A 22,057-nucleotide genomic window follows, 5' to 3' on the forward strand; every position below is an offset into this window, starting at 1 on the left:
TACTATACTGCGAACTGTTAAGCTGCATGGATAGTGTAATGCAGTCTCCATGGATAAAACAAAAGTAATGCTGGGGAACAGAATAGAGAAAAATAAGTTCAAGAGTCATCTCTTATAGGAAGAAAAGGAGAGTATGGCTAACCCCAAGAAAGAAATGAGAATAGCAGGTTCCGATGGACACACTGCCTCCACATCCACACCAGTCAGATAATTTTAAAGTAAGCATTTATGAAAGAATAATGCTGACGTTCCTTATGTTATACATATTGAACCCTATTTTCCCAAGTGTAAATTTTTACCTTTACAACTTTGCACATGTTAAATGTTTACATAGATATTTTATAAATACAAGATATTGACCATATCTTTTGAAAGGACCTATAAGAAAATTTATTCTTTTCTTACAGTGTCAATATTCCAGTAGTTACTTGGATAGTCATAATACTGAGAAAATATATTACTTCATGATTAGTTTATATATGTTATGTCCAATTTTAGATAGTGTACAATCTACTTGAAAGTAAAATGAATATGAATTACTAATATACACCTAAAATGTAATATTTCTCAGAAGCGTACATCAAACTGAAAAAGTTGTTTACCAGAGAATGTTAAGAGATCATGTGTATGGGAATTCTTGCAGATGAGAGAGGAAAGAGGTCATGCTAAGCTTGGATTTAAGAAGCATGTGTTACAAATTGAAATACATCTCATAAAATAAGTGGATCAGCTGCCTGATTTTGCATTTGTGTGCATTTTGGGCTTTAGTCATTGGTTTTAGTTTCTGAAGTCCCTGATTTTTAATTTTTAAGTAATAAATAATAAAGATTTGTGGGCATGTTATAAATCTAGCCCATGCTACTTGATGTGCATTTTATTTTCACTACTCATCAAAGAATCACTGGATTGTAAGAAACTCTAGGAAACTGTGTAATCTTTTCTTCCCATGTTCAAATAAAAAACACTTTTTTCCTTCTTAAATTTTCAAATAAACGCAAGCAGAAATTTTACCTATGAAAATGAAAATGATTTGGTGATTTTTTAAAACCAGTTTTCACACACCAGTACAGTATTAAACAAAACCACTATTTATTTTAATGTGGCATTTGAGCCCTGAGGCCACTCTTTATAAAGAGAGATTTTTTAATTTATGTTTTAAAATGTCTAGTTTTTGGGAAAAACTTAATATTTTAATTCACATCTTTAACATGAACTAGTGTTAAGATCAAACATTGCTTTTAGACTTCTTCACTTAGCATTTTGAATTGGATATTACCACATTTACTTCAATTTTCTGAGAGTGTAAGAAAAACAAATGTGTCTGGCATACAGATTAAAAGGGAAAAGCTTTTGAGTTATACAAAGATGGTGTTCAGGAAGTGTTCTATATTTCTCAAAAGGAATGAGAAAAGTCAGCGTGTTGCTATTGCTCCTTGACATAGAGAAGGTGTCTTTGTTTTATTCCTCTTTAACTCTGTATCCCGCAATGCCATCACGGCAGAGTGTAGTGTACACCACTTTAAATGATAAGAGTTTCAATAGGCACTTTAGTGGAATTAAGAAAAATCTAACACTCTTCCACCGTGATGCCACAGAGCTATCTTCATTCTAGGTTGTTATGTCAGTAAATTGTACATAATAGGCCTGAGCTTGTCTCAGTGTGTTTCCGAAATAACAAAACAAAACAAAGGGCGTATATATATTAGGATTTATCTTGTGTAGGGAGAATAAACCAAAATTGACGAACTGACAACATTATAAATATAGCAACTTGCTAGAAACCAGATCATCAAAGGAATCTTGTTCTATAAAGCCTGTGTGTGCATGTGTATACATGTATGTGAGTTCCATTTGTGTTCTTTGTTAAAAACTTCTCCTCTCAGTTGTGTTAGCCTTCACCTCTCCCCTAAGTGACTTTATCGGGGTTATAGCTCTCTTCTTCGCCAAACATGTCTGCCAAGACTTTAAAGCGGGGTCCCCACTCAGCCAGATAGTCGTAGTCCTGGTCAGTGTCGGTGGTGAGAGAGTCTATGGAGCTGAGCGATTCTGCCGCAGACCCATTGCCTTCATAGGCGTATGTGGCCAAGGAGTCATAGGGTGGGGCCGTCGGGTCCACATCATTTTCCTGTAGCCTTTGATTAATGAAATCCCTTATGTCTGTGTTATCTTCCACCGGTCCTGGCCTCTGACGTGGTAAACATAGAGAGTCTGGTTTAATATCCCTGCGAATTTTGTTCTCTTCAACCGCTTTCGGATTTCGCAGTGCCCCAATGTCAAAGGCCTGCGTATCCTCCTCCCCGCCGCCTTCATCATCGTAGTGGATGACATTGTCTCTGACGTCTTCCTTGGAGGTCATCAGGCTGTCTTTCTTCTTCTGCCTTCGCAGAGCTACATACAGCACAACTATGGCTAAAGCAAGATAAAAAAGTATTTTGAGCACGGAAAGCAGATAGGTCATTCTCTTTCGCTGTAAGTTAAGACTGATCATGCTTCTTGAATTGCTTTAAGACTTACTATTATTTTCAACGTAAGCATACTATAATATATAATATTACCTACATACTGATTTATTTCATTTCCTAACAGCTTCATTTTGGAGCTGTAAAAGAGACTCAGTATAGTTATTTACATTATCAATTTTATCCTTATATTTCCACATACTTTAGATGATAAATAATGCTTTTTAAAAATGATGAAAAGAGAAAATAATGATTGGTCTCGTAATAATTGTACTTAATATAAATTGATATAACAAAACTTGTATTGTAGGTACAACAGAGATATTATTGATAATCAATTTTCTGATTGTATTGTTTCTCAATTGGATATTGGCAATTGGTATTTTTAATGAAATAATCCAAATCTTCTTTGAGATAGTGAGTTTTAAAAGCAATATAATAGAAAGAAAGATGAAGAAAAAAGGAAGAAATGGAAGGAGAAAGGAAAGAAGGAAAACAAAGGAAAACATAAGGACTGTAGCTCAATAAATCATGTGAAATAAGACCTCTGGTGTTTGTAATTCTGTGTACTCTCTATTGAAACTTTTGGTTAACTTCATGGAGCAAGATATTTTGAAATAATTTATACCTTTTCATTCCTTTAATATCTGATTTTTCCTAGTTGAGTCAGTGCTCTTCATTAAATTAATGGGGTTTACTTCTTATTTTTCAAATTTTATTTTTATTAGTACATGTTTGCAGTACATAATGATTACATTCTTTGTGGGGAATTGGTCCATGTACATAACACGTCTCTTCTTTCTTCATCCCTTTTCCATGCCCTCCTTCCCCATCCCCCCTTGTCTTGGTTTCCTTCTTTTTTGCAAAACATCTGTCTCCCTATTCCTTATCATCTATCATTCATTTTGCTCTTTAATTTATTTATACTTTGGGTATTTGCTTATTCAAAATGTATGTGGGACCCACTATGAATAATGAATTCTAGGCTCAGCTTTGCCCCCACCCTGTCTCCCTTGCACAGTGATGGTGTTAGGATAAAATCATAATTGGCTTTGCCTCAAGAGAGTCTGAATACTTCTGTCATAGAATTAGAAAACAGAGAAGTCATGATAACAAAAGTCCACTTACTCCCTTTCCTTCTAAAGTCACTCTTGGGACAATCAGAAGGAGGGAAGAGAGCTAAGCACCATTGCTACACAAAGGACATTGGAGAAATTCTCAGCCCTCTGCTCTTTTCCCAGGGAATGGGGAGTCCCAGAACTGAGGAGACTGTTTGATTATCCAGGATGTGTGAGAGATGTCAACCTTCATGGAGAAGTCCTGCATATCAAGTGGATTTAGAGTTGCCATTTTTTTTTTATGTGTCTGAGGGCCACATAAAAGAAACTGGAAAACAACATAATTCCCATGCATTCACTCACTAGAGGAAAGACATGAAAATGGGAAACCTAAAGGATTCTGTATTTGGTCAAGCAAGTCAAGGAATAGGCAAATTTTATAGTGGAGACCACAGGAAGATTAAAAAATGACAAAAATTAGTACTGTGTACAAGGAATTCAAAATACCTGAAATCCTTTGGGTGTACTCAGGACACTTGGGTTACTCAGGGGAGTGAGTGGACTATAGGGATCAGTACAGGAACATGATGAGCCAAAAAGGTTGCCTGACTCACAATATGAATCCCAGATGAGCCAAGGAACAACACTCAGAATTTGCCCAATCTTGTTAAATTGGGGTTTGACTTAGTTACAAGGAAAGAGAGGAGAATGGGAGCAGGCCATTGATTTGAAGTTAAACTCCAAAATCAAGGACAATTTCAGATGTATGAAAGTTATTTTCAATAACCTTCTCAGGTTTAAAGCACCAGCAAAAACATATGCTAAGGATAATTTATTATAACTTATAAGGATATCAAGAATACTTTGTTCTGTACTTCAAAGATATCAGTGTGGAACTAGTGGCTACACAATGCAAATTGGACTAGAACTTTGCTGTCCAAGTCAGTATGAATGTCTGGCTCTGAAGTTGGCCACAAACTATTATTTAATTCTGCAATCCGTGCCTTCCTTTCTAGTACTCATTTTTATAATTTTGTTTTATATCCTAGAGACAATGTCAGATGATAATAGTTGTCAGAATATTTTGGTTAAATAGTAAGCGTGCATATATAAATGATACTGCAATGACCAGCTGTATATCTGCCGTAATTTGATTTTAAACAAAAGCCTGGTAAAATGTACTGTATGAGCACGGCAAGGAAATAATGAGTGAAATTGGAAAGTTGGCCAGAGCGGACGGAAGAGGGAAAGTCCTAAACTGGCTTTACGTTCACTCACAGAGATGTTACAGGAAACACTGAGTTCAATCATTTCCCTTTGCCATGCTTCTAGACATTTTACTCTGCTTGATTCTGTTAGAGTAGAACAGTCAGGATTTTGATGTGAGATGTGGGAAAATAGAAGAATTGCTTCTAGTTGGCAGTTTAAAGGGAATAAAAACAAATTTGGCATTCCTTTACATTGTATTTCTCTCTTGTCTTTTCTCTTCCTTTTTTTCTGGAACTGAAGTATATTTGTTTAAAAGTTGACTTAATCATGTATTAGACTGTGGTAATTACTGAAATGGAATATAAATGGAGAAAGTTTTAAGTGAACAATGATTATTAAGAACTTCATTGTGTCAAAGGCCAAAAAATTTGAAATTTACTTAGGGCTTGCTTGAACATATTTTGTGTTTAATAATGTTATTTATGAGTTATAAAATAGAAAATTAATTTCATAAAAAATCAAGTTTAATTCAATAGAGCTAGATAATCTTGTATTTAGAGGTGATAGGTCAGTGAAGAATGTTTATTTATATGGTAAATTGATGAAAGAAACAGAGAGATAAGACAAAAAGATGAGGGAGGAGAGAGACAGAGAGAGAGACAGAGAGAGAGGTGACTAATAGTTAAACCAACCTAAAAGTATAACAATGCATAGAAGGATTGCAATCAAAGCCCCCGTGCTAAGTCCTACAGGTAGAAAAACTGCTTCCACATTACAAGACAGAATGGTGCCATCAGAGTCACATCTACAAACTCTGATTGTCATTGTGTTTGTGCTGCTCTGGACCGGGTAACTGCTGTCTTCTATTACCACAGGCAGGAAATACAACTCTTGCTGCCTGCGGCTGTATCCATTTCTTCCGGTTTCAATTCCAGCTGTGTTGTCTGCAAAACATGACATTTACGATGATATGGTTAATATAAGCATCACTTCAAGTCTTAAACTTAGTATCTGCTAAGCAGTAGAAAGTTCTTGAATTAGTAAAATGAATTTGTACTTTAATGTTTTCTTTTAACTTTATGAAAGACACCAACATGTAATCAAATGTAATTAAAATATACCTGGGGGAAAGAAGAATCATTAATCTTGCCTGTTCTAAGAAATAAATTTTCTTTTCAAAAAGAATATATGATTTTAAAGATAAGAAACTATTAGAAAATCTCGTTGAGGAAAAAAATATCTTTTGAATGTTCTCAGACATATTACTGGATGAATAACAAAGTACGTGTAGGTAGAATATTTTACATAAAAATTTATTCTTTAAAATATATTAAAGTTGGGTAGGTTATGTAGCTCAGCAGTGCAGTGCCTGCCTGGTAAATGTGAGGTGCTGAGTTAAATTACTAATACCAAAAACAAACCAACCAACAAACAAAATATTATATATATATATATATATATATATATATATATATGTATGTAAAAGTCAATTGAGTACTTCATATTAAAACCTAGTTGTTTTTATTGCCTGTTTGACTTATGTAAATCTGTATGACTAGTTGTGTGTGTGTTATATATATATATATATATATATACATATATATATGTATATATATATATGTCCTGACTATATTTTCCATACCCACAAATTTCACAATGGAATATTATATTTGTAAAGAAAAGATGTATATAGAAAAAATTTGAAAAGAAAATATGTATATAAAACATGTACATATTTTCATCATTATCCCCTAAACAACAAAGTCTAACAATTATTTATATAACATTTTCCTTGTATATAATCATCAAAGAATCTAAAGATGATTTAAAGTGTGTAGCAGGTCATGTACAGATTGTATACAAAACCTAGGACATTCACATAAGGGACTGGAGCATATATAGATGCTTTAGAATCCATGGGTGGTAGGAGGCCTCAAATCAACTCCTCCTGAATAGTACAGAATGAGGCATACGTAGCTATGGAGGCTTATATGTATTTTCACTTTTGCACATCATCAAAAGTAAAGGACATGGATAAAAAGATATAGTATGTTAAAAGCATCAACCTTCATTAAAATTTGTAACTACCATGAATTATAACACCTACTATATTAATGTAATGACAAAGGAAATTAACTGTAATTTTAACTCAATCAATGGTAATGATAAAATTTGTTATAAGACAATAAAAATTCTACTTTTATATAAATTCAATCAACAATCCTATTGATTTATTCATAACAAAATTTTGTTCTGGGGGCCTACTAAGGAAATTTCTAGGAACAATTTGCTTTTTTAAAAAATATATAACATGTAGTTTATTATAACCGTACATGATTACCAATTGAGAGCAATTTAAAGAATTAGAAAAATATAATACTCATTACAATGTAGAGCTTCTGGAATCGTGTTGCTATTTCAGTTATGTTTTATTAATCTCTTTGCAGACTTCAAATTCAACAATCTGAATTTAGATACCTTCTCTACACTCACTGCAATAGAAAATACATTTTTGTGAAAGCAATATATAACATGATTAGGATTTGCTTTGGTAAGGATACTGTGCTATTGTTATGGAGAGGATATCTTCAGACCAAGAAGTAAGAGACTACTATATTCTCTATTAGATTTACTGATGGTAAACTCTTAAGGTGACAAAAAGGGTGGAAAAATGGGGATTGGTTGAAGTAATATTGAAATCTTCAACTTGCGATTGTTTAATATTTGAAGCTGAGGGAAAGGAACAAAGATTAAGTTTGTAACATGAGTGAAATTAATAGAATTTCTGGTGTGTCCTTTAGAAAAAGGTAGTGATTTGTTATTTTTTTTCTTTTTTTAAAAGACAATCTAGTCTTTATTTTTTAATGTTTATTTTCAACATATTATTTATTGAGAACTGATAATGTGAAATTTTTTGGACAGCTAGATAAATGGTTGTATCATTCAATAAAAATAAGTATCAAATATCTCCTATGAGTGTATCTTTACTTGAGGATTACATAAGGATTATCATGAAAATTTGAGTCACAGAGCAGTGTTCTCACAATAAACAGAATTTATTAAAACTTTAGACTTTATCTACCCAATATTATAAAATCAGTCATTTTATTTCTTATTTTATAGAATATAGAAGTTTAGAGTAGATAAAATACTCATAGTCACAGAACCAATATAGTCCAGGAAACTGACTAATACTGAGCAGACCATGTATAAACCTTAATATACCCCATTCCCATCATTATAATAGTTCAGTTCATGATTTTCCAACTTCACGATGATGTGGAAGTTTACCAGTACCAACACTCTTTCACTTTTCATAGAATATTTAATAGACTGCATGAGATATTCAACACTTTACTATAAAATAGGCTCTGTATTAAAGATTTTGCTCAACTTTAGGCTAATGTGTTTTGAGCACACATAAGATAAAGTAACTGGTGAGGTTCAGTAGTTTAGACATATTAAAAATGTTTGCAATGTAAGATATTTTTAAATTTATTGATGAATTTGAGATATAAGCATTACTCACAGAGTAAGAAGCATCTGTATTTCTAATTAAGTATTTTGTATAATTTGTACTGGTTGTAATGGTAGCAAATTTAAAAGTATTAGCAACATTAGTAAAATTGGTGGTAGTAAGAGTAACAAAAGTGTAAAGGTAAATTCAGTGGCGGAGGCTCCAGGCTCCGCCCACAGCAGGGTGAGGACCCTGGTACAGCTTGGAGCCCCCACTCCATCTATGCACTCCACTTAGCAGTCCCTTAGGCACCTGCAGGGGCCAGTCCCCCCCCCACCCCGTCCTTGCTATCCCTCTCTGCCCCCACCTCTGGCCTAATGGCTCTACTGCTGCCTGGTTCCACACTACAGAGGCACAGGGGATCATAAAGGCCCTTGTCCTGGGCGCCACAAGATAGAGCAGAAGTGAGCAACAGAAAGAGGGCCTCTCTCAGGCCCCTCGATGAAAACTGAAGCTCAGCAGAGAGGTGAAGAGAATCTCTGCAATAAAGGCACATCAGACCACTGTACTTCGTAAGTTGGAGGGATCATCACCTCCCATCAGAACCTGCACTATCTTCAGGGGAAGGGCAACTGGAGCCTGCAATAGAACCTTCCACAGTTCAACCCTGCAGGAGGACAGGGAGCTCAACTTGGGACTTGCAGCCAGAAATCTGCCTGAATCTCACAGGTCTGCTACTGGCTTCCTGAGACTCATTGACTTGTATCTGCACATGACTGCCCGCGTGTCTACTGTGACAGCAGAGACATACCCTGAAGGAGGCCCTTCATTTTTACCTTTTTGTTTCTTACAAAAAAGAAAAAAAATTATCTTAATTGTAATTCTTAATTTTTATTTTTTCTACTCCTTTCAAATTTTTATTTTTTGCTTCTTTTTTTCTTTCTTTTCTCTTTTCTTTCTCTCTCTCTCTCACTCATTCTCTCACTGTCCCACATTGCTCTTCATCTCCCTTTTTGTTCCTTTCAGGACCAAATTCAGATTTCTCTTTATATTTTTTTTCTTTCCTTTTTTCTTCTCTCAATTATTATTAGTTTTAAAGGAAAGTAAATATAGTATCTAGCCTCCCTATTGCTGTTAGGTGGTTCTGTTCAGGTCTTTGTTCTTTCATTGTGCTTTTTCCTCTTACCTTCAATAGTTTCTTAGAGTTTGTGTGATTTTCCTGTGCCTTCCAGCCTCACCACTAATCTTTCCTGATCCTTCTACCTATCTGTCCCTCCCTGCCCAACTCCTCCTAACTCCCCATCCCGAAGGGTAAAGTTACTATATTGAAGAGTTAATTCACTATAAACACATGTTGGGTTGGTCCTGGATTTTGATTTAATTCACACAGTTAAATGTGATAGATTAATAACTACCACAAATTGTCATTTTATAAGCTGTGCCTGATGCTATGGTGTTGCTGATTGTATCATTCGGGCTAAGATGTTGTGATTGCCTTCCTTGTATAATGAAAATGAGATAGTCTCAGTGTCATTAGAGTCTCAAAACCTAAAGACCAGCTATATCTGGAAGACACCTCTGAAAAGCAATCATTCCTCAAAAGTACTAAACACAAGCAATAAAGATACCTACAATAAGAAATTTTGAAATATCAACCCAGGAATTAAATCAAGGACAGTACCAAAAACACATATAAGAAGACATTTAAGCAAGAAACAAACTCAGACTTCCACTCCACAAAAGGCAAATTCTGGGGGAAACAAGGTGGAAAAATCTGATAATCAACCACGTGCACCCTGAACCGATAGCACAGGAAGTAAAAAAACAGATGAATGAGGCTCTAGAAAAATTCAAAGCAGAAATAATCTCCCAGATAACTACAGAGGTGGTGAGCAGAATGAAAGACATGATTAGAGGCTCCAGAACAGAAAAGGATAAAAAAAAATAGATGAGCTCAGAAACATGCTGAAAGCCATGAATGCCCAGCATAAGAAAGAAACGGAACCCATGAAACAGATTTAAACAGATATTCAGGAGATTAAAAACTCCATTGAAAGCATGCAGAGCAGATTAAGAGAATCCAAAGATAGTATATCAGATATAGAAGACGGGATTGCAGTGAAGGACCATGAACAAAGAGATTTCTTAAAAATAGTAAAGGGTCCATGAGAAATCAATCCAGCAGCTGCTAGATGATGCAAAGAAAAACAACATAAGACTGATAGGAGTCTGCGAAAAAATAGGAGAAATTACAATTGACATAAAAATCCTGTTCATAGAAGTAATAGTAGGAAACGTCCCAGACAGAGATGAAGAATTTGAAATACAGATAAGTGAGGCATATAGAACTTCAATTAGCCATGATTAAAAAAAATCTACACCTAGACATATAATAGTCAAGATCCCAGAAACCCAACAGAAGAAAAAAATCCTACAGGCAGTTAGAGAAAAGAAACAAATCACCTACAAAGGAAAGCCCATCAGAATCACGGCAGACTTCTCAACACAAATCCTCAAATCAAGGAGAGCCTGGAGTGAAGTATTTCAACCCCTAAAAGAAAATAACTTCCAACCTAGACTGTTGTATCCTGCAAAATTATCTTTCAAAATCAATGGGGAAATTAGATACTTCCATGACAAAGAACACCTGAGAAATTTCATAAATACCAAAACAGCACTCCAAACAATTCTAAGCAATATCCTAGAAAAAGACAATGAAGGTCACAACTCCATGAAGCCCAACAGAGGGAAGCCACTAGGCAAGGTAAGAAACTAAAGTGAAAGGGGGGGGAGAGTAAGAAATAAAATAGCCAACAACAGAAAAACATCATGACAAGGATGAGTCAATATCTATCAATTATAACTATCAATGGTAATGGCCTTAATTCAATCAAAAGAAATAGACTGACAGAATGGATTAAGAAGCAAAATCCAGCAATATGGTGTATACAAGAAATACACCTAACTCAAAAAGAAATTCATAGACTGAAAGTAAAAGGATGGAAAACAGTTCTCCATGAAACAGGAACCCAGAAAAAAACAGGGGTAGCAATCTTATTTGCAGAAAAAGTAGATTTCAAACCAAAATTAATTGAGAGACAAAGATGCTCACTACATCCTTGTGAAGGAAACAATCCAAGAGGAAGAGATGGCAATCCCAAATATATATGCACCATATATGAATGCCCCCAACTAAACAAAACAAATGTTAATGGACATGAAAAACCAAATCAGCACTAATACAATTGTAGTGGGGGACCACAATACCCCACTATGACAAATAGACAGATCATCTAGACAAAAAATTAACAACAAAATTCTAGAACTGAACCAAGCTACTGAACAAATGGACTTAATAGATGTTTACAGAGTGTACCGCACCACAAAATCACAATATGCATTCTTTTCAGCTGCACATGGGTCATTGTCCAAAACAGACCACATGCTAAGTCATACAACATGTATAAATAAATGTAAAAGAATTGAAATTACCCCCTGTATATTATCAGACCATAGTGCAATAAAATTGGAGATCAATAGCATAAGAAACCGCAAAACTCCCACAAACACACAGAAATTGAATAACACCTTCCTGAACAATTAATGGGTCACAGAGGAAATTAAAGAAGAAATTAGACCATTTCTACAAGTAAATTATAATGCCAGTACAACAAACAGGAGTCTATGGGACACAATGAAAGCAGTTCTATGAGGGAAACTCATAGCAGTGAATGCCCATATTAGGAAAACAGAGAGAACTCAGATAAATAACCTAATGCAGAACCTCAAGCTCCTAGAAAAAGAAGAGCATGACAAACTCAAAGCTCATACAAGATAGGAAATTATAAAGATCAGAGCAGAAATCAGTGCAGTGGAGACTAAGAAAATGATACAAAAAAAATCAATGAATCAAAGAGTTGGTTTTTCAAAAGAATAAATAAAATTGGTAAACCTTTAGCCAAACATACCAAAAAAAAGGAAAGAAAAGGCTCAAATCCATGCAATTAAGAATGAAAAAGGGGAAGTCACAACAGACTCAGCAGAAATCCAGAGGATCATCAATACCTACTTTGAGAACCTGTACTCTAGTAAAATGGAAAACACAAAAGAAATGGACAGATTCCTAGATACATATGAATTGCCAAAGTTAAATGAAGAAGATAAAGAAATTTTAAACACCACAATTACAAAGAGTGAAGTTGAAAATGTAATAAAAAATTTACCAACAAAGAAAAGCCCAGGTCCTGATGGCTTCACTCCTGAATTCTACAAGACATTTAAAGAAGAACTATCACCATTAATCTTTAAACTCATCAAGGAAATTGAAAGGGAAGCAAGGCTCCCAAATTCATTCCTGGAAGTAAGTGTTACTTTGATTCCAACCCAAAAAGAGAATTACAGACCAATCTCCCTAATAAACATAAATGCAAAAATCCTCAACCAGATATTGGTAAACACAATACAGAGTCTCATCAAGAAGATCATACACCATGACCAAGTTGGATTTATCCCAGGGATGCATGGATGGGTCAACATTCAAAAATCAATAAATGTAATACACTATATTAACAGAGTCAAGGACAAAAACCATATGATCATATCAATAGATGCAGAAACTGCATTTGACAAAATCCAACACCCATTCATAATAAAAACGTTACAGAAAATTGGAATAGCAGGTCTTTATCTCAACCTGATTAAGGCTATTTATGAAAAACCAACAGCCAACATCATACTAAATGGTCAAAAACTGAAAACTTTAATGCTAAAATCAGGAACAAGACAAGGATGCCCACTATCACCACTCCTGTTCAATATTGTTCTGGAAACATAAACCCTGGAAATTAGAAAAGAGAAAGAAATAAAAGGAATAAAGATAGGAAAGGAATTTAAACTGTCATTATTTCCTGATGATATGGTACTTTACATAGAAGACCCAAAAAACTTGGTCAAAATCTTCTAGACCCAATTGACATATTCAGTAGAGTAGCTGGATATAAGGTCAACACTCAAAAAACAATAGCATTTTTATACACAAATAGCAGACTCATTGAGAGAGAAATTAGGGAAACAATTCCCTTTACAATAGCATCAAAAAAAATGTAATATCTAGGAATCAACCTAACAAAGGAAGCAAAAGACCTCTACACTGAAAACTACAGCACTTTGAAAAGGGAGATGGAGGAAGACATAAGAAAATGGAAAGTCATCCCTTGTTCCTGGGTAGGAAGAACCAATATAGTGAAAATGGCCATACTTTCAAAACTACTATATAGATTTAAGGCAATGCCGATTGAAATTTCCAAAATATACTTCACAGAACTAGAGAAAACAACCCAAAAATTCATTTGGAACCAGAAGAGACCTAGAATAGAAAAAGCAATTCTAGGCAGCAGAGACATGACAGGGAGTATCACAATCCCCAACTTGAAAATATACTACAAAGATACTGTGACAAAAACAGCATGGTACTGGCAAAGAAATACACCCAAGGATCAGTGGAATAGATTAGAAGATGCAGAAACAACTCCAGACATACTCAGCCACCTCATCTTTGACTAAGGAGCCAACCACCCTCATTGAAGGAAAGATAGACTCTTTAATAAATGGTGTTGGAAAACCTGGATTTCAACCTGTCAAAGATTGAAACTAGACCCATACTTATCACCATGCACTAAACTAAGATTGAAGTGGATTAAAGATCTAAATATTAAGACAGAAACACTAAACTTGCTGGAAGATAAGTTAGGTAGAACTCTTGAAGACAGTGGCATAGGAAAAGCCTTTATGAACAAAACCTCAGTGGCATGGGAACTAGCACAAAGAATCAACAAGTGGGATCTCATCTTATTAAAAAGCTTCTGCACTGCAAAAGAAACAACTAATAGAGCTGAGAAACAACCTACAATGTGGGAAAAAATTTTTACCAACTGTACCGCAGACAAAGGTCTATCTAGAATATATAAAGAATTGAAAAAAATCAGATCCCCCAAATTCAAAGACCCAATTCAAACATGAGCATCTGAAATGAACAGACATTTCTCAGACAAAGAAGTAAAAACATCAAATAAACATATGAAAAAATGTTCAACATCACTGGTCATTCTAGAGATGCAGATGAAAACAACACTGAGATTCCACCTCACCCCAGAAAGAATGCCTGCTATAAAGAAATCAACCAATAACAAATGCTGGTAGGGATGTGGAGAGAAAGGAACCCTTCTCCATTGTTGGTGGGAGGGCAGACTGGTGCAACCACTGTGGAAATCAGTATGGAGATACCTCAAAGAACTAAGGCTAGAGGTCCCATTTAACCCAGCTATTCCCCTGATGGGCATCTTCCTCAAAGAATTAAAAGAATCATACATAGGGATATATGGGCACCCATGTTTATAGCAGCACAGTTTGTAATAGCTAAAGACTGGAAACAGCCCAAGTGCCTATCAACTGGAAACTGGATAAAGATGTGATTTTTTTTATAAAATGGAGTACTACTCAGCCATACAGAATGAGAAACTAGAGACATTTATAGCTAAATGGATGCATATTGAGGCCATACTCTTAAGTGAAATAAATAGGACACACATGTGTAAATACTGAGTAGTTTCTCTAGTGTGAGAAACTGAAAGTGTAAATAAGGATTAAAATGATTAAAGTGAATAATTGATAATTTGAAATAGGAAAAGGTCCAAAGGGGTAGGATTTGGTGGGAAGGGAAGGGGAAAGGGAAGAAGAGAAGGGAAAAATCATGAGAAAAGAAAACAAAATGGAAACAAAATCTATGTATAAAGCTAAGGGTAGAGGGGGTGAAGGGCGCACAGCTAATGGGGAAAAAATAAGAACTAAGATACATCATGTATAGGTACAAGCACCCAGTGATAAATGTAAATGTATTGTATACCTAAAATGTACCAATAAAACAATTAAAAAAATTCATTGGCAGAATAGTATCTAAAATTATTATGACTGATGCATATTTTAGGCATTATATTAAAGCATGTTATACATAATTTTAACACAAATACTATGAAGTTGACGTTATTTAGTATAACTGTACATGCTAAGAGTCTGCCAGTTAAGTGGTATGAAATGAAGCCTTTATCATTCTTACTGCAGTGCTCACATTCGTCTCCTGTACTGTACTGTGTGTTGTTCAAACAAAAATGTTTCTATAGTGTTAGCTAATTCTATTTACAAGTAACATGCCTGTAGCATGAGTGGTATATTTAAACAAGGAAGTCATTCAATTTCCCATACAGCTTTTTTTCTTGACTCATTAAGAGATTGTCTACTATTACAATAAAAGTTTGCTACTTTACTAGATACAGTCTATATGGACTAAACATTTTAAATACTGCTTAAAAATTTTTGGGTTTTGCATATAGGGTTTTCTGTACCTTATGAAATTGAGTGCTTTTAGGAATAGCACTGATCCTCGTGTTTGTATCCCTGGACAAAACTACATGATAAGTGGTTAATTTTAAGTGTTATACTTACTTTTGAAATCACGGACTGTAAAATTTGGTTTGATGGCAGCCTCAGGTGCTAATCTAAAGGAGAATTGCTGCCCAGCAGGTGAGAGATCTCGGTCTGCAGCACTGATTATCTGAATTATCTGAAACAGTGTTGAGATTTAACTTGGAGTCAGTCATCGGTATCAAAGGGAACTTACACAATGGGGTAATAAATTTATTTAACGAAGCATGCAAGTAGACAGAAATAAGCCTTTTGAATCAATATCAGCGAGCCAATTATTTACCCTTAAATTTTATAAACAATTCTTTAAACATTCACTGGTAAAAAAGGCAGGTACAATTATAGGACACAAGGTAATTTTAAATCAATGTTTGCGTAACAAAAAAGCTTACCAGCATTACAAATTCTCACTAATAAGCAAAATAAAATTAAAATGCACTTGCTTGCATTTAAAATCGGACAAAATAAATGCTTTCTACCCTAAAAATGAAAACATTTACTGGAAACAAAATATCTGATTATCTAAAAGCACTTGCAATAGCAAAATTTTACAACAGTTGTGTTTGTGAGGATGAGTTTTATTTTCATAAATAAATAAAGCATTGAGAAAGAAAACCATAAAAATATGTCATTTTGTTTTTGTGTTAATTTTCTCCCATATACTGAGAAGAAAAATTGTTTTCATAGCTTTTGCAAGAATAAAAACTTTCGTCTTTATTTCAAAAGATTTCCTAACTTGATCCCATACATTGTGTATGTTTGTATTTAAAATCTGGGTACTTCACGATGATGCTCATAACAATTTAGTAACAAATTAAGTTTGAAAGCCAGACTATAAAATTTATAATTCTCTACACAGATAAGCACACTAATGGATTTATGTTATTTTGTCTTTTTGCTTTTTGAGACAGAGTTTCTCTCTATAGTCCAAGCTGACCTACAGTCCTCTTGAGTGCTTAGACATTATTAAGTTAAAATATTCAATATCTTTGGGTCAGACAGCATTTCTGAAAGTTTATAAAGAAAAAGGAAAGGATATGTGCTATCCAGAGGATTAGGTTCTTGGAATAAATTAGAATTTTCTAAAGGAAGACAGATTTCAAGTATGGCATCCTGGCCCCAGTGCATGAATTACACATGATATGATATTGAATTGATGCCATTAAACTTGATCCACCAATTATTTTGTTTTGATCCCTAGTTGTAATCCAGTGTTATGACTACGATCTACATCCCCATGTAGCTGTGCACATGCAAGGGTATATAAATGATCCATAGACAAATGTGATAGACAGATGTCATTGGGAAATTGAGCATCAGTGTATTATTATTGAGAATCAAAAATTAATTGGTCCTTAACTATGAATTTCAATTCCTCATCTTATTATGAATTAGTTACACAGAACTTATTTATCCTATGAAATTGTCAATGGTTAGACTGTCACATTTCAGCATTAAAGACAACATCATGAAATGTGACAATTTAATCAAAAAGACATTATGTAGACCCAGTAAGACTTCAACTTTTTTTCACATAGACCATTTTTCTCAGATCACATTGCACTCATACAGTTTCTATACGTTATTTAGGAATCAATATCTGATTGTCCAATTTCGTTTTGTTTTCTTGGTATTACTATCAAGCAGTATTTAACATCAAAACTCATGAAAGCTATAACTTTAAGATTAAGAAGACTTTTATTTCATAAAGCATCGAGACTAGAACTTAACTGGAAGTATTACTTGAAAGTCAGTGCCCTGAGAAAAAATTCTCCTGTACAAATCTCCCCAGATTTACATAGCACCATCTGTCTTCCTATTCTTTCTCTCCTTTTCTGATAGACACATATATGCACATTCAAGAATCATCTCTAAGAAATAGATAATTCCTATGCATAGTTCTGATCCCAGAGGAATGATGAGACAAAAGCTGAAAATGTCCATCCCAAAGGCCATTTCGGGATTACACTTCATGCACAAGTGTTGCCTACTGGGACACACAACACTCAAAAGATATTTGTTAAAATAGAGTCCCTAAGGGTTCCATAGATTCTTAATTACCTTGTCCACATATAACAAAATCAGGTCCATCCCTAGGGCATTTGGAAAGTGGAAAAGAGCTAAATATTGGTTTTGACAAATATTTTCTAAATTCCCAAATAACAAATCAGTTAATTGGGGGGGGTACTTATGTAGCATCTACTATTTCATACACTGAAGGAAGTAGTAGGTTCATCCTATGAAAATTTTGGTGACACGTTATGTGATATTTAGGTGCATTTCTGTGCCTATTCAAAACTAAAGATGCAGATGTCTAATTTGAGAAAGCATTATTAAATAAGTTATAATGTAATAATATTAATAATTTCCCTAAATAGAAAATGAATGACTAGACTAGACTGGAAGTTTCTACATTTATAAAAATAATATCTATCTGTAGTCACAAAATGTCATCCTCTCAACCAGTACATTTATTGAGCACTGTAAATGCAACTTGTATGAATGATAACACTGGTTTTAAGTTTTGTAACTTTTATTTAAACAGCTATATAGATAGTAGATATCACAAATGTAAAGTTTTGGACTGAATGTTCTGCTAGGGAGAGGTAAGAATACAAGCTAGAAAAAAAAAAAGAAAGGGAGTTCAGAGAATGCCCTTTATAACAAAAATATAATTTAAAATATTAATATTTATTTCAACTAAGAATTAATACTTCTCACATTTATTCAAATAAGTGGTTATGCTACTTAAAAGTTCTTGAAATATAAAATAATCAGAAGCATATGGGAGCTGGGGTTTTAGCTCAGTGGTTCTGATGCCTGCCTCACAAATGCAAGGATCTGCGTTCAATTACCTGCCCCCCCACCAAAAAAAAAAAGCACATGGATACATTTTCTTATTAGAATTTAGGTACAAAGTATTAGATCAATCATATTTCTGTTTTATGATTACTCTTCTCTATACACGTTTGATTCTAAATGCTATTCATTCATCTTTTCATAGTTGTGTAGAAGTAAACTGGCTAGCCAACGTGACTCTACAGAAAACCTTGGACTTTGACCATCACGTTTATTAACAGCGTGGTCCTCCTTCATAACATCTCCACACTAAAACAGAGCAAAAATGATTTAATGAACATAATTCCTGTCAGGTATTTTAAATAATCCAGGTGTTCTTAATACAAAAAAAGCTTCACCTCTCTCCTTAATAGTCTTAGAGCTTCATTGTACACTTTGTGAAAGTAGGTGAGCAAAGTGGGAAAAAGCCATGGGAAAAGACCTGAAGTTCTGCTTCCTGGGTTTATAGTCTCAAGTTCTTCAGAAATTCCATGATCATAGAGTAGGAAAAGTCCACAGAATCAACAATTCTAGATCTCTAATGATCCAAAGGACTTTGATTAGGCAACCAAGATTTCCTGCTCTAAACATGCGTGCATCTGTCATTACGTATCATGAGTTTAATATTTTATGTGGCTTATTTTATAGAGACATCTGATCCAGAAAAATAAATACAGTATATGCAGATGTGCTTGAGTCTGGATTTACAAGTTAATGCAAACACACACACAAGATGAATCATTACATACTTTAATTAACAATTTTAGCAAGATACCTGTCCTGGTTTGGCATTTTCACACACAGCTGTCTCATATGGTACAGATATTTCTGGAGGAAATTCATTGACATCTAGAACATTAATGAGTATGTTGACTTTGCTGGTTAATAATGGGTTACCTGTTAAAAACATAAAAGTATAAATGATAATTATCAGTTTTGTTTCTTCAATAAATAGTACTTATTTTTTAATTAGCCTTCCTGAATGAAAAAATACCTTTATTTTCATAGGAAATCCTGAGAGTTCTAACAACAAGCCAAATCAAGGATGAATAATTGAGGTTTTGATGTTTAGCTGTCCAAGCAGTGACAGGGCACAACACAAAAGTTCACCCCTGAAACCCACTGCCAGACTAAGAGCAACCATTAAAACTGATACTGTATCCTAGTAGGGCCTCACAGATTTAGTTAACCATCTTACCAAGGTTAGTTCACAGAAAAGAAAAAAAAAAAACTTCACTAATAATTTTATTTTTTTTCTCTACATACAAATAAATTTTTTGTACCATATCAATATAAAGAAAATTTTATTGTCTGATTCTCTTTTATTGTCTGGATTCTATTTTATTGTCAGTCTAAGATTCTACTTATTTGAATGGTTCTTCTAAAATGAATCTTTCTAGCTTCCTCTTAAAAATTATAAATGAAAAGGAGATTGAAGGGGAGAGCAATTTTGATAAATGAAAATTAGAAAGACATTTAAGGAAGTAGACTCGAGAGATGGATTACAGAAAGCTAGGATGCACCTTGCAATTACTTGCTGGTGATAAGAAAGAAAAGAATAAAGAATAATTTTTTCTGACAGCATCAAAAAGAGTATTACTTTGAGGATGTGTCTATCCTCAAATTCTGGCCCCAGAATAATGACTTAGTAACTTTATCCCTGATATTTATTGAAGACTAAAATAACTTAGTAAATTAACTAGGAAACAGCATAATACATACATTTTAGCTTATTTAATCTAATATATTACCTTCTAAGTTTTGACACATGGATAAATTTTTGAAGATCCTGTTCAGAGTACAGAGATTAAAAATTGGGGAGTTAAAATGCAAATCCAAGATTATGAAAAACTAACAACCAGAGTCTTTCCTATGTAATTTCTCCATTGAATGGCTTCTGTTGTGTCATGAAAGAGTCAAAATATTCTTTCAGACTTCTACCTGGAAAGCTTTAAAGAGTGCAGTCTTACTGAATGACTCTGACAAGACTACAATATCTTCTCTTTAAGATTAATTAAAAAGGAAAGGAAAGCTCTCTAATTTGGGGCATAAGAAATGTTTATACTTTAAAATATGACACAATGAAATTCATCAATGTACATAGTATGGACACAGATAATCTAAAGTGAGGATGACGGGCATATTTTGTAACATAGGATGTAATTATGAAAGCTATCTTGATAATATTGAAGAATGCTTCTGATAATACATATTACTTAAAAATTCCTATTATTCAAAGTGTATTGTCTTATCTTTGCTATCAAAATTTGATTTCATAAACTAAATTTTATGTTATTTAACCCTTTTTACTCATTATTTAACTCATTTACTTGATATAAAACTCATAGTATTTATGGGCTCTGCTTCATAGGTTTATTGTACATAATGACAGTCTTTTACAAAATATTCAATACATTTTGGTATACACTGTTGCTGTCATGATTAGTATTTTGTGAAGATTATCTAAAACTACTATTTTTAGTGGTACTTATAATTTATATAGTGTAAAATATAGATAAAATCAAGAAATTGGTTAAACTAGGTTTACTTTTCCAAAGAAACTGGAAATCAATAACAGTATTGAAACTATTTCCTAGGCCCAGTGTGGTGGTGCAGGCCTATAAACCAAGCCCTCAGGAGGCTGAGGCAGGAGGATCTATGAGTTCGAGGCCAGCCTGGGATACACAGTGTCTTCAAGGCTAGACTGAACTACACAACAAGACCCTGTCTCAAAAAGATTAAATTGAATTAAAAAATAAAACTAATGTTTAATTCTTTATAATGCTTGCAATGTACAATGTCTTAAGACAGTGCATAGTTTAACTCACTTAGAATTCATAGCAAATATGGTATAGACAATATTATTACCACCATTATTTATGTGGAAGTCTGAAGAAGAGAGGGGAAGTGTAATTTTTTGAAAACATCAAAGTGCAATTTGAAAAAGCTAAGTTCAAAATACAGATCATACTTTTAAATTTTATTACATATTACCAGAAAAGGAATATGTTGACAGTCATATAACTATTTTTTAAAAAGACAACTACATCATCTTAAAAATGAAATTTAAAAAATTAACATGAGTAACAAAAATTCTACCTCTGGATGATGAGAAATTGAACTACTTTCAATTTTATGTGGTAAATGAGGTGATGTTCAGAAGCCCCATGAAAAGCATATTTTTTACTCTTAACTTTTTTTAAGAATTAGAATTTGAGTATATTAAGTTGGTGTAAAGATGGAATATTTTCACAGGGAAAAAGATTTCACCCTCAACTATGCTTACCTTAGTAATTTGCTTTTAAGATATAAAAATTTTTATTAAAATAAATTTAAGCCTACTTTTCAATAAAAAAATTTATTTGGCTCACATTAAACTATTTATTCACTTGAAATTTAGTTTGAACATTTGGCCCATGGGTAAATTGTCACAAAATCTATCATCAGCATTGCCATATCTTGTTATAAATAATGTTTCTCTAAGGGGTGCATGAACCCTTTTAAATAAGAGCAATCTTTGCTGTGTGAAACTGCCCAATGCATTGTGGGCTATCTCTATT

The 22,057-nt window shown here is 33.8% G+C and overlaps 1 protein-coding gene across 1 annotated transcript in view; it reads right to left on the reverse strand.

Annotated features, from left to right (window-relative positions):
- Positions 1-1,693: 1,693 nt before the first annotated feature.
- Positions 1,694-22,057, reverse strand: part of Cdh12 (cadherin 12) — a 1,034,931-nt gene continuing 1,014,567 nt past the window's right edge. The window contains exons 11-14 of the mRNA XM_087189265.1: positions 19,273-19,394; positions 15,681-15,798; positions 5,419-5,670; positions 1,694-2,409 (exon numbers count right to left, since the gene is read on the reverse strand). Of these exons, the coding sequence (XP_087045391.1) occupies positions 1,907-2,409; positions 5,419-5,670; positions 15,681-15,798; positions 19,273-19,394 (995 nt within the window). The 3' untranslated portion in view covers positions 1,694-1,906. The remainder of the gene's footprint in view (positions 2,410-5,418; positions 5,671-15,680; positions 15,799-19,272; positions 19,395-22,057) is intronic.

The sequence above is a fragment of the Heterocephalus glaber genome, unplaced genomic scaffold (genome assembly GCF_053883595.1).
Source record: "Heterocephalus glaber isolate CG9 unplaced genomic scaffold, H.glaber_assembly_v1.0 deba00001538, whole genome shotgun sequence".
Lineage (NCBI taxonomy): Eukaryota > Metazoa > Chordata > Mammalia > Rodentia > Bathyergidae > Heterocephalus > Heterocephalus glaber.